We start from the raw sequence: 15,578 nt of genomic DNA, 5'->3' as shown, positions 1-15,578 counted from the left end.
ACCATAACCCCATCAACTACAAATATGATAACAACTACACCCCCAACATCTACCCCTACCATAACCCCATCAACTACAACTACGGTAACAGCTACAACCCCAACATCTACCCCTACCATTACCCCATCAATTACTACAGAAACAACTACACCCACAACATATACCCATACCACAACCCCATCAACTACCATAGAAACAACTACACCACTAACATCTACCCCTTCCACAACCCCATCAACTTCCACAGAAACAACTACATCCCCAACATCTAAGCCTACCATAACCCCATCAACTAAAACTACGGTAACAGCTACACCCCCAACATCTACCCCTACCACAACCCCATCAACTACCACAGAAACAACTACACCCCCAACTTCTACCCCTACCATAACCCCATCAATTACTACAGAAACAACTACACCCACACTATATACCCATACCACAACCCCATCAACTACCACAGAAACAACTACACCACTAACATCTACCCCTTCCACAACCCCATATACTACCACAGAAACAACTACATCCCCAACATCTACCCCTACCATAACACCATTAACTACTACTACAGAAACAACTTCATCCCCAACATCTACCCCTACCATTTCCCCATCAACTACCACAGAAACAACTACATCCCCAACATCTACTCCTACCACAACCCCATCAACAACCACAGAAACAACTACATACCCAACATCTACCCCTACCATAACACCATTGACTACTACTACAGAAACAACTACATCCCCAACATCATCCCCTACCATAACCCCATTAACTTCCACAGAAACAACTACACCACTAACATCTACCCATTCCAAAACCCCATCAACTACCACAGAAACAACTACATCCCCAACATCTACCCCTACCATAACACCATTAACTACTACTACAGAAACAACTACATCCCCAACATCTAAGCCTACCATAACCCCATCAACTAAAGCTACGGTAACAGCTACACACCCAACATCTACCCCTACCATAACCCCATCAATTACTACAGAAACAACTACACCCACAACATATACCCATACCACAACCCCATCAACTACCACAGAAACAACTACACCCCCAACTTCTACCCCTACCATAACCCCATCAATTACTACAGAAACAACTACACCCACACCATATACCCATACCACAACCCCATCAACTACCACAGAAACAACTACACCACTAACATCTACCCCTTCCACAACCCCATATACTACCACAGAAACAACTACATCCCCAACATCTACCCCTACCATAACACCAGTAACTACTACTACAGAAACAACTTCATCCCCAACATCTACCCCTACCATTTCCCCATCAACTACCACAGAAACAACTACATCCCCAACATCTACTCCTACCATAACCCCATCAACTACCACAGAAACAACTACACCCCTAACATCTACCCCTACCACAACCCCATCAACAACCACAGAAACAACTACATACCCAACATCTACCCCTACCATAACACCATTGACTACTACTACAGAAACAACTACATCCCCAACATCATCCCCTACCATAACCCCATTAACTTCCACAGAAACAACTACACCACTAACATCTACCCATTCCAAAACCCCATCTACTACCACAGAAACAACTACATCCCCAACATCTACCCCTACCATAACACCATTAACTACTACAGAAACAACTACATCCCCAACATCTAAGCCTACCATAACCCCATCAACTAAAACTACGGTAACAGCTACACCCCCAACATCTACCCCTACCATAACCCCATCAATTACTACAGAAACAACTACATCCCCAACATCTACTCCTACCACAACCCCATCAACAACCACAGAAACAACTACATACCCAACATCTACCCCTACCATAACACCATTGACTACTACTACAGAAACAACTACATCCCCAACATCATCCCCTACCATAACCCCATTAACTTCCACAGAAACAACTACACCACTAACATCTACCCATTCCAAAACCCCATCAACTACCACAGAAACAACTACATCCCCAACATCTACCCCTACCATAACACCATTAACTACTACTACAGAAACAACTACATCCCCAACATCTAAGCCTACCATAACCCCATCAACTAAAGCTACGGTAACAGCTACACACCCAACATCTACCCCTACCATAACCCCATCAATTACTACAGAAACAACTACACCCACAACATATACCCATACCACAACCCCATCAACTACCACAGAAACAACTACACCCCCAACTTCTACCCCTACCATAACCCCATCAATTACTACAGAAACAACTACACCCACACCATATACCCATACCACAACCCCATCAACTACCACAGAAACAACTACACCACTAACATCTACCCCTTCCACAACCCCATATACTACCACAGAAACAACTACATCCCCAACATCTACCCCTACCATTTCCCCATCAACTACCACAGAAACAACTACATCCCCAACATCTACCCCTTCCACAACCCCATCAACTACCACAGAAACAACTACACCCACAACATCTACCCCTACCATAACACCATTTACTACTACTACAGAAACAACTACACCCCCAACATCTACCCCTACCATAACCCCATCAATTACCACAGAACCAAATACACCAACATCTACCTCTACCATTACCCCATCAACTACAACTACGATAACAACTACACCCCCAACATCTACCCCTACCATAACCCAATCAACTACCACAGAAACAACTACACCCCTAACATCTACCCCTACCATAACCCCATCAACTACAACTACGGTAACAGCTACAACCGCAACATCTACCCCTACCATAACCCCATCAACTACAAATATGATAAGAACTACACCCCCAACATCTACCCCTACCATAACCCCATCAACTACAACTACGGTAACAGCTACAACCCCAACATCTACCCCTACCATAACCCCATCAATTACTACAGAAACAACTACACCCACAACATCTATCCCTTCCACAACCCCATCAACTACTACTACGGAAACAACTACATCCCCAACATCTACTGCTACCATAACCCCATCAACTACAACTACACTTACAACTATACCCCCCGCATCTACCCTTACCATAAACCCGTCAATTACCACCAAAACAACTACACCCGCAACATTTACTCTTACCACAATCCCATCAACAACTTCAACTTCACCATCATCCCTTATGACTGTACCAACTTTATCTCCAATAACCACCAATACTGCTACCTCTACCACAAACCCGACACCCACATCCACACCAACTCCACCCATAAACTGTCCATATGTTGATCCACCAAGAAAGGTAACCAATAATTTTAGTGAAGTTTTAATTATTAGCTATTGTAGTACAGATCGAGAATAGTTTTTTACTTATTGGACTGAACCATACATTTCCACTTCAGGATGGTGATTCTTGGATGCCAAACAACTGCTCAACTGATACGTGTGTGAATGGTACAATTATAAAAACGTTTGTGGACTGTGAGGATGTTGACGTGCCTGTGTGTGTAAATGGATATCCACCACTGAAGGTCTACGACGAGTCCGGTTGCTGTTTTCACTATGAATGTGAATGTAAGTTAAAAACAAAAAGTTAAATTATCTTGACTAATCCACATTCACTCCTTCTACTAAATACTTTGATAAGTGACTGAATTGTCCTTTTTTTTAACCTTTCTGTCATCTCTCAGGTATTTGCTCTGGATGGGGAGATCCTCACTATATCACATTTGATGGACAATATTACAGTTTCCAAGAAAATTGCACCTATGTTTTGGTTAAAGAAATTGTTCCTCGATATAACTTCAGGATTGAGATTGACAACTACATCTGTGACCCATCTAGACGTGTGACCTGTCCTCGGTCTCTTTTTGTCTACTACAAGTCCTATACAATTGTTCTCACTCCTATCAACACGGAAACAACAACTAGTTTGGTAATTCTAACTAAGTTATGTAAGAGAGACTGGGGAACAAAGTTAAATGAGGTTTTGTTTTTTCAAATCCCCATTTGCTTTTTTTGAGAAACAGCAGCTGATCTTTTGTGTGGTCCACAAAGTTGCAACAATTGGATAACTCATTATAGGGTATATTCACTGGTTATTGTATATTTATTGGTTTTGAACTCTTTGTATTTTCATCCAAATATGTTTTCAATTCACCTTTAATTTATATTATTTTTTACCAGTGAAGACACAAGTGTTTCATTCATTCCTGTTACATTTGTAACATTTCACTTTTTTTACGCTGTGTAACTTTAAATGTTTCACTCTGTAACTGTATATCCTTGCAAGGTAAGCACATACAAGCCACATATGGCTTGCCATATTTAAAAAAATGCTCTGGTAGTTTAAGCATACATGCATAACCAAAGACTGGGATTCCTAATTTAATCTCAAACCCTCCTCCTGGTCTCTTTCCCGCCTCACATAAGATGCTGTTCTTCAGCTACAGTAGTTACTTATTTAGCAATAGACCCTCTCCTACACACACTGGTTACATTTTGATTAAACCCTTTGATGGTGCCATCATAGCAACAAAAGTAGCTTTAAGGGAACTAAAACATTTGTGACAATTCAAGAATTCCACTTTCAGTTTAAATTAAATTAAGAGACAAACTAGTGCCTTTGTGAATTAAATGTGTCCTGTTCTGGACACCTTTCAGATTTAATCTACAGTAATGTTTCATTGTAAAGTTATTCTGTTCTCTAGTGCCTCTCATTATGTCACAGTATATTTTCTTTATTATTCACCAGGTCACCATCAATGGTAAGCAGTTCTTCCCCACTTATTCTAATGAAGACCTCGTGATCACCAGTACTGGTGTCCAGTTACTGTTGAAGATCCCAGCCATTCAAGCAGAAGTGATGTTCAGGAGTATTCAGTTCAGCGTTTCCCTGCCTTACTCCCTTTTCCACAATAACACAGAGGGACAGTGTGGTAAGTATGCTGGATTTATGGTCTTTAGTACTTTTGACCAGTTGTGCACTATTTAGGGAACATGGTTCAATTGAGGATACATTAAGTTGACAAAACACAAATTAGTCATACTCACATGGTTGCATGAGTGGCTTTCTTAAGGTCACACCACAGCATTTCAGTAGGGTTGACGTCAGGACTGACTTGGCAAAATCTAAGATGAACATGTTCTGTTGTAGAGGTTAGTCTGTTGTAGATAATTTACTTTTGTGTTTTTAGGGTTATTGTCGTGGCGCATGACAAAACCTATTTTCAGCTTCAGATAATGGACAGTTACTTTGATATTCTCCTTTAAGGTTTTCTGATGCAAGTTTGAACTCGTTGTTCCCTCAGCGTTAATAAGCCGTTCAGGCCCTGAGGCTTCAAATCAGCTCAAAACCAAGATGCTCCCTTTACCATGCTTCACAGTAACTTCATAGAGTTTTTGCTTTTTTCACCTCCAAACATAGTTTTTCCTCTGCAAAATAAATACATTTTCATCTGGTCTGTCCATTGACCATTGTCCCAGCAGTGTTTTGGAAAATCCAGGTGTTTTTTGGCAAACCTGAGGTGGGCATGAATGTGTTTTTGGAGAGCAGTGGTTTCTTGTGTGGTAATTATACAGCGTGCCCTTGCTGTGGACTTTGCTGAATGACCAGTCATAGGTAGAGTAGAAGTGGCACTGAGTTTTCACCATTTGTTCACAATCTTTCTGTAGAAGAGTCTTTGGAAATGCTTTTTTAGCCTTTTCCACCCTTTTGAATCTCAACGACTCTATTCTTGAGGTCTTCTGATATTTATTTTGATAGTTATATTCCACTAAAACCAAACTTTTTCTCCCCCAATTTTACAAGTATCCAATTCCACTATACAGCCTTGTCACCCTGCATGTTTGGGAGAGTCAGAGATACGCTTCCTCCGAGATCAGTCCGAACAGCTTGTCTGCTATTTTAACCTTAACCAGGAAGTCAATCTAAGGAAACCCATACCTACATTGCCTCATTCATAGCCAGGTTAGTGGCTCCCTCCCTGCCAGAGACGTTTCTGGAACACGGAGGCACAAGGATATCCCCAGACAACACCAGCCTAATATGTACCCCACAGCTTTAGCGATGCAGTATCATTTGCAAGGCAAGTGAGTAGACCACTGGGAGGCCTGACCTTGGTGGGTCTTTTATTTTGCCAGGGCCTCCCAGACAACGCCAGCCTAATATGCACCACCCTACCAGACCCCCCCAGCCATAATCGTCAGTGGCACCCCCGGGGCTTGAACCCACAGCCATAGCGACACAATAGACCACTGCACCACTGGGAGGGCTTCGACTTCATCTACCTATTTAACCTGGAGGTTCATACTTTCTCCATCCTGAGCTGTTTGTGTTTGACCAATGTGTTCAATGAAGACGTGTACATGTGTGTGTGTTCATGATTAAAACACACTGTATTTTTCCACTGTTGTGGATGAAGGTCAGTTCATTTATGGACGTTCAGGTATTTCAGAAGGGTAAAAACCTTCTCATGCAGCTGTACATATATGCTAAAGAACAAGTAGCACCTTTATTAACATTCACAGTTATTTTTATTGCATATTATTATGTTTTGTGCCAATGAATAGAACATTACACATGAATGAGTAACAACACTGCACCTATTCAATGAAACCTTGGCAGTTAAATATTATAGTATTTCTAGTGAGAAAGTTCACTGTCATCCACAACCTAAACAGGCATCTCAAGTGTAACTGCTCTGTTAAACTGACAGGGTGGGGGGGGCATTTATGATGTCTGTGGATCACTAAAATAAGGACTGTGATCTCACTTAATCAAAACCATTATATGTACATTTGGGATGCTAGCTTAAGTTAGCAGGCCTTTTATCACTTGGGCCGGTTGAGATATCTTCTGAAATATCCTATACAAGATAGTAACTAATGTATTCTGGGGTTTTCCAAGCAAACATGCAAATATAATTTCAAATTGAATGTGAATGTTTTTTTGACACAAAATTAACTTTTGTTTTCCTCATTCCTGCATCTATTCTACATTTATAAAAGGCACTTGTGACAATAATAAGGAAAACGACTGCAGATCTCCAAACGGTCAGATCGCTCCGTGTCCTGACACGGCCCATCTGTGGCAGATTCCTGATGCCAATAAAACCTATTGTAAACCTGGCCCCCCCCCCACCACCACCCCCCCCACCACCCCCCTGCCAGCCAGACAGGACAAAGATCTGTGACATCATCATGAGCCAGTAAGACCTCTTCTTATTTTTCTAACTTAATATAACTGAAAGGTACACTAATATTCGACTACACGTACTGTTTACCAAACAGGGAGTTTTTATAGGTTATTGTTGTTATACTGAGCACTATTGAATTCCGCCCTGCTTCACAAAGCCCATGCTGGGCGTACGATGGTTGATATTTCAAGGTGATCCGCCCTGACATGTTGTTTGGCCCAGCATGGTTCGGCCCTGTTGTATTTTAATTTAAATGCTTTTTATTTGGAAGGGTCTTCAAATCATGCCATGACGTGATCCCACCGGGACCTTTCTTTGAGGCCTGTAAATACGATGTCTGCCACATGACAAATAAGACGATCGGCTGCTCCAGCCTGGAGGCCTACGCCCAAACGTGTGTGGAACATAGCGTCTGCATTGACTGGAGGGGATCAACTAACGGACTATGTGGTAGGAGGGAACTTTGTGCTAAATATACGTTTTGGGTCCCAAGTAGCACTGTATTCCCAACCTAGTGGACTGTTCCTCACAAGACTGCTACCACATGTAGGGTGTAGAGAATAGGGTTTAATCTGTTTAGAGATCAGGGTTTAATCTGTTTAGAAAATATGTTTTTATCTGTGTAGAGAATAGGGTTTAAATTGGGACTTAATATTGCATGTTATGAATATTTTTCATCATCATGATTTATCTGTATTTTGGCAGCCGTGTTTTACAAATGGTGTAGCTCACATTTGTCTTTCCACCTTTACGATATTGCAGCATATAAATGCCCTAAAACCAAAGTGTATAAAGCATGTGGCCCGGCTATCCAGTCAACTTGCAATTCAAGGTATCCATCTTCTTTTTAAGACCATAAATTAAAATACATACATCACCTACATTCTGATTTAGTCTGGCAGTGTGGTTGATAGTTGGTGGCTAATCTGTATACATGTTGTTGTTTTTTACATCACAGATACAATGAGAAGTACATACAGCCATGCGAGGGAGTCCAATCAGACCAAAACTTTGTGTGTGATGAAGTCAGGGAGGGCTGTTTCTGCCCCGAGGGAACCATCTTGTTCAACACATACTCTGGCACCTGTGTTAAAAACTGCGGTAAGGATGTTTCAGTAGACTAGTGGTGGTGGAGGTGGTCGTTTATGCCTGTTGAACTGAATGTTCTGATAGGGACGATAAAATCAAAGCGATTAAGATGTTGACATCACATTCGATTGCAACGCGGTCTGAGAAATACGTTGTTTGATGTGTTTCAAAGTAGCGCCATGAATCCCATAGTAAAGATCTTGTCTTCTCTTCAAGGATGCACAGGACCTGATGGCACCAATAAACAGGTACTGTAGAGGTGATCGGCTAACTTGAAAGAATCATGCCTCAGTGTATTTGCATTTAACCAATGACTGGTTATGGCTGTCTTTATTTGGTATTATTGTCTTCCAAATGTTTTTGTATAGAACCACAAAACTTATTTCCATCAGTTTACTAGTTTCAGTCAAGTTTTTTGATTGCACACACAGACTGACTCAATATAATGCAGAGTGCAGATAACTGCTAGTGTTGAGGGCTTATAACGGAATCACAGACAATCAACAAACATGTACGTTTCAATCAACGGAATGAGAAATAGAAGGTCATACTTACAGAACAAGTGTTTTTTCTCAAAGTTGGGGTGGCGCATGTTTCCATGCCTGGATACCTGGTGTTAAAATCAATCATGTATTTAATTAAGCCCTTTTAACCAGCAAGTCCTCTGCAGATGCCCTGCCTAAAACCCCACTGAGCAAGCATGTAGAAGCAAACACACAGTGGCTGGAAAAAACTCCACAGAAGGCAAACCAGAACAAACCTAGAGAGGAACCAGGCTCTGAGAAGTTGTCAGTCCTCTCCTAATTTTGAAATCTAATAATGTTGTGTTTGTTCCCCCCCCACATAGCCTGGCGAGACTTGGCGGAGTAACTGCCTTGAGTGTGATTGTAGCAAAGACACAATGAGTGTCCATTGTAGGCCAGTGGTATGTCCAACACAACAAGTTGTTACTTGTAAGGAGGTTGGTGAGGTGCTGGTCAAGGATACAGTGGACTGCTGTCAGCAAAACAAATGTGGTGAGTAGAGACAGGATTTCAACAATCTGTTTGGCATATGACAGAGTACTAGGAGTGGAATGATAGCACAAAACAGGTGTAGATTACTAGCTAGCTAACACATGTATCGAGCAAAAAATCTAGTTCATAAAAATAAAAACCCCAGTGCCCCAGTGGTCTTGAAGCCAGTAGAGTACTAGCTCATTTCCCCTATTGATTACAATACTGTTGATTACACAACTTTCACTTTATTGGTAGTACTTTTTGTTTTGTTTAATTATGTCCAATAGCACTGACTTTGATAATAATTACTTTGTTGAGTTAAATGTACTTATTATTCCAGAGTTGTGATGTTTCTCTGGATTAATTTATAGTTTAATTTAGTTTTTTTACACCACAGTTTAATTTTGATGAACAAGAATTGATGCCTGGTTTTTGTCAATGAATCAACTGTAAGCTGCTGTGGGTGTGACCGTGTGATAACCACTGGAAGAGATTCTAAAATACCCCGCCCCTTTATCCCACAGTGTGTGATGTGAGTGGCTGTCCAGAACCACCCCTCTGCCCACTAGGAACTGAGTTAAAAACTTCAAAGGGAAGTTGCTGCCTGACTTACACCTGCGGTAAGACTTCTGACTATTATGATGGACTTATAATATAGGGGCCTGCATGCACAAATGCCATACATTTATTTTGATTATCCTGTTGTTACATTACTTTCTCTGAACATTAGGGCATGCATACTTAGGTTACTTAGATTGATTAGCTTTAAAAATGCTTTAAAAAAAATAAAAATCCAAATCTGGATTTTTTAACCCACCTACAAGAAATTTCAATTAATTCCAATCATGACATGTTTATTATGCAGATTGAATTTAATAATCATGCATATTTCATTTAATTGATAGAATGAAACTATTGAGTGCCAGGATATTGTACATTAAAATAAAAATGTACTCTGAATTGTCATGCTTTTGACAGTGATTAAATGGTCCCCAGAAATGAGAGGTTTGGGAACCACTAACCTGCTCTGATTAAAATGGCTGTTCAGAAACTGTTAGTGATTGACACTTTTGTTGTCTGTCCACTCAGTTCCCAAACCCGTGTGTGTCTTCAACAACAAGGAATATCAGGTGAGGAATTGTGTGTTTTCTATTTTTATAATCACTGCAGAAAGCAACACACTATTGGCAGGTTTTCATGAAATAAACAAATTGCTTATTCAAATCAAGATTTCACATTTTTTTCCCAAAAAACCTGTACAGAAAAACAGAATGCAAATAATTTAAACCCTATATTCAATAGAATATAAGACCGAGACAACATATTAAATGAAAAATATATGCCCACTGAATTTGAGGCCAGCAACACAATTCAAAAAAGCTGGGACAGAGGTATCAAAAGAATGGAAAAGTTGTATAATGAATGAAAACTGGTGGAATATCTCACAATTAATTTGGTTATTTGGCAACAGGTCAGTAACATGATTGGGTATAAAAAGACCATCCCAGAGAGGATGAGTCTTTCAGAAGTAAAGATTGGAAGGGTTTCACATCTCTGTGAAAGACTGTGCAGGCAAATAGTGCAACAATTTAAGAATGTTTCTCAATGTAAAATTTGAGTTTGATGATCTCATCATTTACAGTACTTAATATCATTAAAAGATTTAGAGAATCTGGAGAAATTTCTCTACGTAAGGGACAAGGCCAAAAATCTATATTGGGTGGCCGCGATCTTCGGGCCCAAGGGGAGACACTCAATTAAAAACAGATTTTGCTCAAAGATTTTGTAGTGGAAATCACTGAATGGGCTCAGGAACATTTCAAAATACCAATGTCTGTGAACACAGTACATCGCTGCATCCACAAGTGCAAGTTAAAACTCAAACTGCAAAGAAGAAACCAGATATGAACAAGATTCAGAAACGCGGCCACCTTCTCTGGGACCAAGCTCATTTAAGATTGACTGAGGTGAAGTGGAAAACTGTCTTGTGGTCAGATTAATCAAAATTTGAAATTATTTTTTGGAATCATGGATGATATGTCCTTGGGTTTAAGGGGAGTTTAAAGGAGGGGGACCATGCGGCTTGTTTAAGCATACAGTTCATAAGCCAGCATCTGTGATGGTATAGGGGGTGCATTAGTATACATGGCATGTTGTCTTTGTACTATTTTCAATTAAATATAGGGATACATGATTTGCATCTACATTAGTATTAAAACACAGATGTACCGTTGTTTGATGATATTCTAATAATTTTTTTTTACTTCAAGTTTTATGCTGGTGTAGTTATTTTATCAAATGAGTGTATTGGGTGCACTGATTATTAACAAGTATTAATTTTTTTTGAAAAATATAGATAATTTATTCTTCTTCCAAATATGCCTTGGGTAATTTTCCTGTTTGTTAGATTAAGTGTGCAGCCATCTGGATGATCAAATTACTTATTTATTAATAGTTCATCAATTGTGTGTTAATTGTTGTTTATTAATGATGAGTAATGATTTCTACTCCACAGCCTGGGGATGTTTGGTCGTCCCCTAGTAATTCCTGTGTGCAGTATAATTGCACAAAGATAAAAAACAAGTTCATCCCTGTGGATTTCACAATACAGTGTCCAGATTTCCGTCCAGAAGACTGCATCCCTGTAAGTACATGAGAGAACAACTGAATGGAGGGTAGAAAATGAGCAGGAACTCTGCACTTAAACCTTTATCTTAACCCTTTGATTGGCTAAATCACTGAACATGTAAAATTTGTATGTTATGCATCAATGTAAATTCATCATTACAGCAAACAGAAAATGTGTAATAATGTGAGTTTCGAACCCACAACCATGTTGTTGCAAACACCATGAACTTATCAATAGATCTACAGATGTGGCACATCACTTGGTTTTATCAAGTCATAATTATTTTACATTACAGGGAACTGAGACAACTGATGCAAATGGCTGCTGTGTATCATGTAAGTCTTTTTTATTATTTCTTGATAAATAGTTATGATTAGTGTGAAATTTTATACAGCTGTATTCACAAACATGTTTATGAATAATATCAACTAATCCAACAACCTCTTTTCAAATAATGATACAGCAAATACATTTTTTCAGTGTTTGTTTATAAGATTTATTACTAATTTACAGATTTCAATGCAGAATGAGTTGTGAGCAACTTGTTTAATTATTAATTTGTAAATATACATTTGAATTTTAACCCAGTGATGAAATTGACATGAATTATCCCTGCAGTGTCATTGCCAGGGAGTGGAATGCCTTTAAATAGACTTCCTCAAACGCTAGGTTGTTTTACGAAGCCACCATTGATTTCCAGATAAAATGTTTTTCAAAGCTTATGTGATGGGCTTCCTGTATAAACTAAGCTTATATCCAGTAGGCCAAAGTGATTTATGGGGTAAACCAGTGGCGTCGTTAGCACTGGGTGTCTGGCCCCGGTTCTTTTATGAATAATCCCGGATCTAAAACGGACCCCAAAAAGGGGAGTAGGGCTAAGCCACAAATGTATTATGATCCTAGCGACGCCTCTGGGGTAAATTCACCTCTTCCTGACAAACTCTGTCTCTCTCTCAGGCACACTAAGTAACTGTGCTTTGAAGAAGAGCACCACCTACCTCCAGGTTCATGACTGCAGGTCTGTTGTACCAGTGGAGCTGGCAGCTTGTGGGGGAGCCTGTGGAACATCTTCTATGTGAGTAGAACATCTCTAAATAATAAGATTGTGTATCACTGCTGACTGGAGGCAGGTCACAGGGAGAACTTTTAATAAAGAACTAAGACATTACATAACAGAAACTAAGACTTGAAAAGAGAAGTTACACCGGAACAAAATCCAAATGATGACCAACAAGATATCCAAGCGAGAAACTTGAAAAGGGACAGTGATCAGGAACACATGTGAGGTAATAATTACGACCAGGTGTAAAAATAAAAATGTAAATGATCAAAAGCCAGAATGGCTGATAAAAGAGGAGTTCTGTTTGTAGCGAGAAAGCAGTTGATTATACAGGTACACCCCTTAGACAGGACATGTTTCAGATAAGGGCAAGGCAAGTAAATGTTAAACATGTACATGGTACTTTTTAATCCTCCAGAAATTTGAGGAGAACTCAGTGGGAGTTTGTAATTATCCCTGTTGACTCATGGCAGAATCATTGCTGTTTTTCCTAACAGTGCTGTTGGTGTTGTTCCATTTGCTAGGTACTCTGCAGTGAAAATGGGCTTGATGCACTCCTGCTCCTGCTGTCAGGAGTTGTCGACCAGTGTGAGGCAGGTGGATATGGTCTGCTCTAAGGGAAGAAAGACCACTAAGTCCTATATTTACATTAATAAGTGTGGCTGCAATATCACTAAGTGTGACGACAAGCACTAATGTATTTTATTCAATTTACAGTCTTTTAAAAATAATGTAAAAAAACCTTTTTATGTAAAGGGACAGTCTGTGATTCAAACACAACAGGGATATTCAATATGGAAAAATGATACCAGTCACAGACTGACCCTTTTAACTGTAGGACATATTAAACACTTTCATCTAAATGATTTGTCTAAACATATTAAACTACTTTAACTTCCATCTCTACATTATTATTAAAAGAAAATCTGTATTTCTATGCAAACTTATTAAACTTATTCAAAGCAAGAACTCATGACCTTTCTGGTTTTATCACATTTTGTTTGCTGCATACATGAATTATGTGGGCAAATAATGCATTACAGAAAATATTAATTATTTCATATCCAACATCTGTTATTTAATTTAGCACAAAAGCTACTGTAGGCCACTATCCACTGCCACATATCATTTAATAGAATGTGTCTGATCTCAGCTCCAATTCTCTTGCATCCATAGACAATTCTCTGATGTCCAACTATTTTTCATTATTTTTTTAATTCCTCAATACATATTTGTTTTGTGTTGTAGTGTTAAATAACAATAGTTGATTCTTTGAAAAAAGACTATTGACCATTTAATATGAACTTTTACCATGATTAATTAATTATTTACGTGTATGTTTTTTTGATATGCGTAGGGATCACATTATCATTCGTAAAGCATATGTCACAGTGATTCATCGCTACATACACCGCCGTTCAAAGGTTTTGGGGTCAATCTCCTTGTTTTCCAAGAGAACATACAAGAGTTGAGGACTTGTGATGCATCTGTTTTTTAAACTAGACTCCCTAATGTATTTGTCCTCTTGCTCAGTTGTGCCATTGGAACACAGGACTGATGGTTGCAGACTTGGACTCAATTCACACTTAAGTCACCAATATACTGACTTGTGACTTGATTTACGATCTGTTTGAAAGACATTTAGTCATTGGACTCGTGCCTTGGAAGGTAAATATAAAATAGCTAAAACTAAGGAAAAACCTGCCTTTCCTCCTTGTTCTGGTCTGGTACCTCAAGCGATTCAAGTTGAAAGTCACATCGGTAACATTAGAGAAAGTGAATCTGTTCCATTCGTAAAATTCACATTTGGCTATGTATAATAGTCAGACAAATTGCCTAATGGCTGATAGAATAGGCCAGCCCCAGCCTCAACATGATCATACTTCAATTAAACATAAAATGCATGTTTGATATAATAAATGAAATGTTGCAATTCAGTATTAGTGTACTAGATTTTCAACTGCTGATTTAAAATAGCTCATAAAATAATAGTAATCCCCAAAAAAAGCACCTTAATTTCAAAAAAAATATATGCCCACTTTGAATTTGATGCCAGCAACAAGTTTAAGAAAAACTGTGACAGGGGCAACAAAAGACTGGAAAATTTGTGTTACGCAAAAAAAAAACCTGGTGGAACATCTCACAACTAATTTGGTTAATTGGCAAATAATCATTAACATGACTGAGCATCCCAGAGAGGATGTCTTTCAAAAGTAATGATGGGGAGGGATTTACCACTCAGTGAAAGACTGCGCAGCCAAATAGTGCAACAAAGTAAGAATAATGTTTCTCAACATAAAATTGCAAACAGTTTGGGGATCTCATCATCTATGGTACATAATATCATAAGACGATTCAGAGAATCCTGAGAAATCTCTGTATGGAAAAAACAGGGCAAAAAAACAATATTGGATGGCTATGATCTTCGGGCCCTCAGACAGCACTGCATTAAAAAAAGACTTGATTCTGTAGTGGAAATCACTGAATGGGCTAAGGAACACTTGAGAAAACCATTGTGTGTGAACACAGTATGTTGCTGCATCCACCAATGCAAATTAAAACGCTGCCATGAAAAAAAAGAAACCATATAAAAACAAGATCTAGCAACGT

At 39.2% G+C, this 15,578-nt stretch overlaps 2 protein-coding genes across 2 annotated transcripts in view; both read left to right on the top strand.

Moving 5' to 3' along the window:
• Positions 1–1,308, top strand: part of LOC114829528 (mucin-2-like) — a gene marked incomplete at its 3' end in the record, with an annotated part of 30,549 nt that extends 29,241 nt beyond the window's left edge. The window contains exon 33 of the mRNA XM_034288167.1: positions 584–1,308. Within this exon, the coding sequence (XP_034144058.1) occupies positions 584–1,308 (725 nt within the window). The remainder of the gene's footprint in view (positions 1–583) is intronic.
• Positions 1,309–2,975: 1,667 nt separating this feature from the next.
• LOC105008374 (intestinal mucin-like protein) lies at positions 2,976–13,664 on the top strand. The gene is given in 9 exon segments (XM_034288166.1): positions 2,976–3,297; positions 3,398–3,569; positions 3,686–3,930; positions 4,750–4,933; positions 7,005–7,143; positions 7,145–7,204; positions 7,464–7,657; positions 12,866–12,983; positions 13,493–13,664. Coding segments are annotated over 9 exon segments (1,404 nt in total). The 5' UTR covers positions 2,976–3,177.
• Positions 13,665–15,578: the final 1,914 nt, after the last annotated feature.

The sequence above is a fragment of the Esox lucius genome, chromosome 19, assembly GCF_011004845.1.
Source record: "Esox lucius isolate fEsoLuc1 chromosome 19, fEsoLuc1.pri, whole genome shotgun sequence".
In the NCBI taxonomy this organism is placed as follows: domain Eukaryota; kingdom Metazoa; phylum Chordata; class Actinopteri; order Esociformes; family Esocidae; genus Esox; species Esox lucius.
This window is presented reverse-complemented; position numbering and strand designations above follow the sequence as displayed.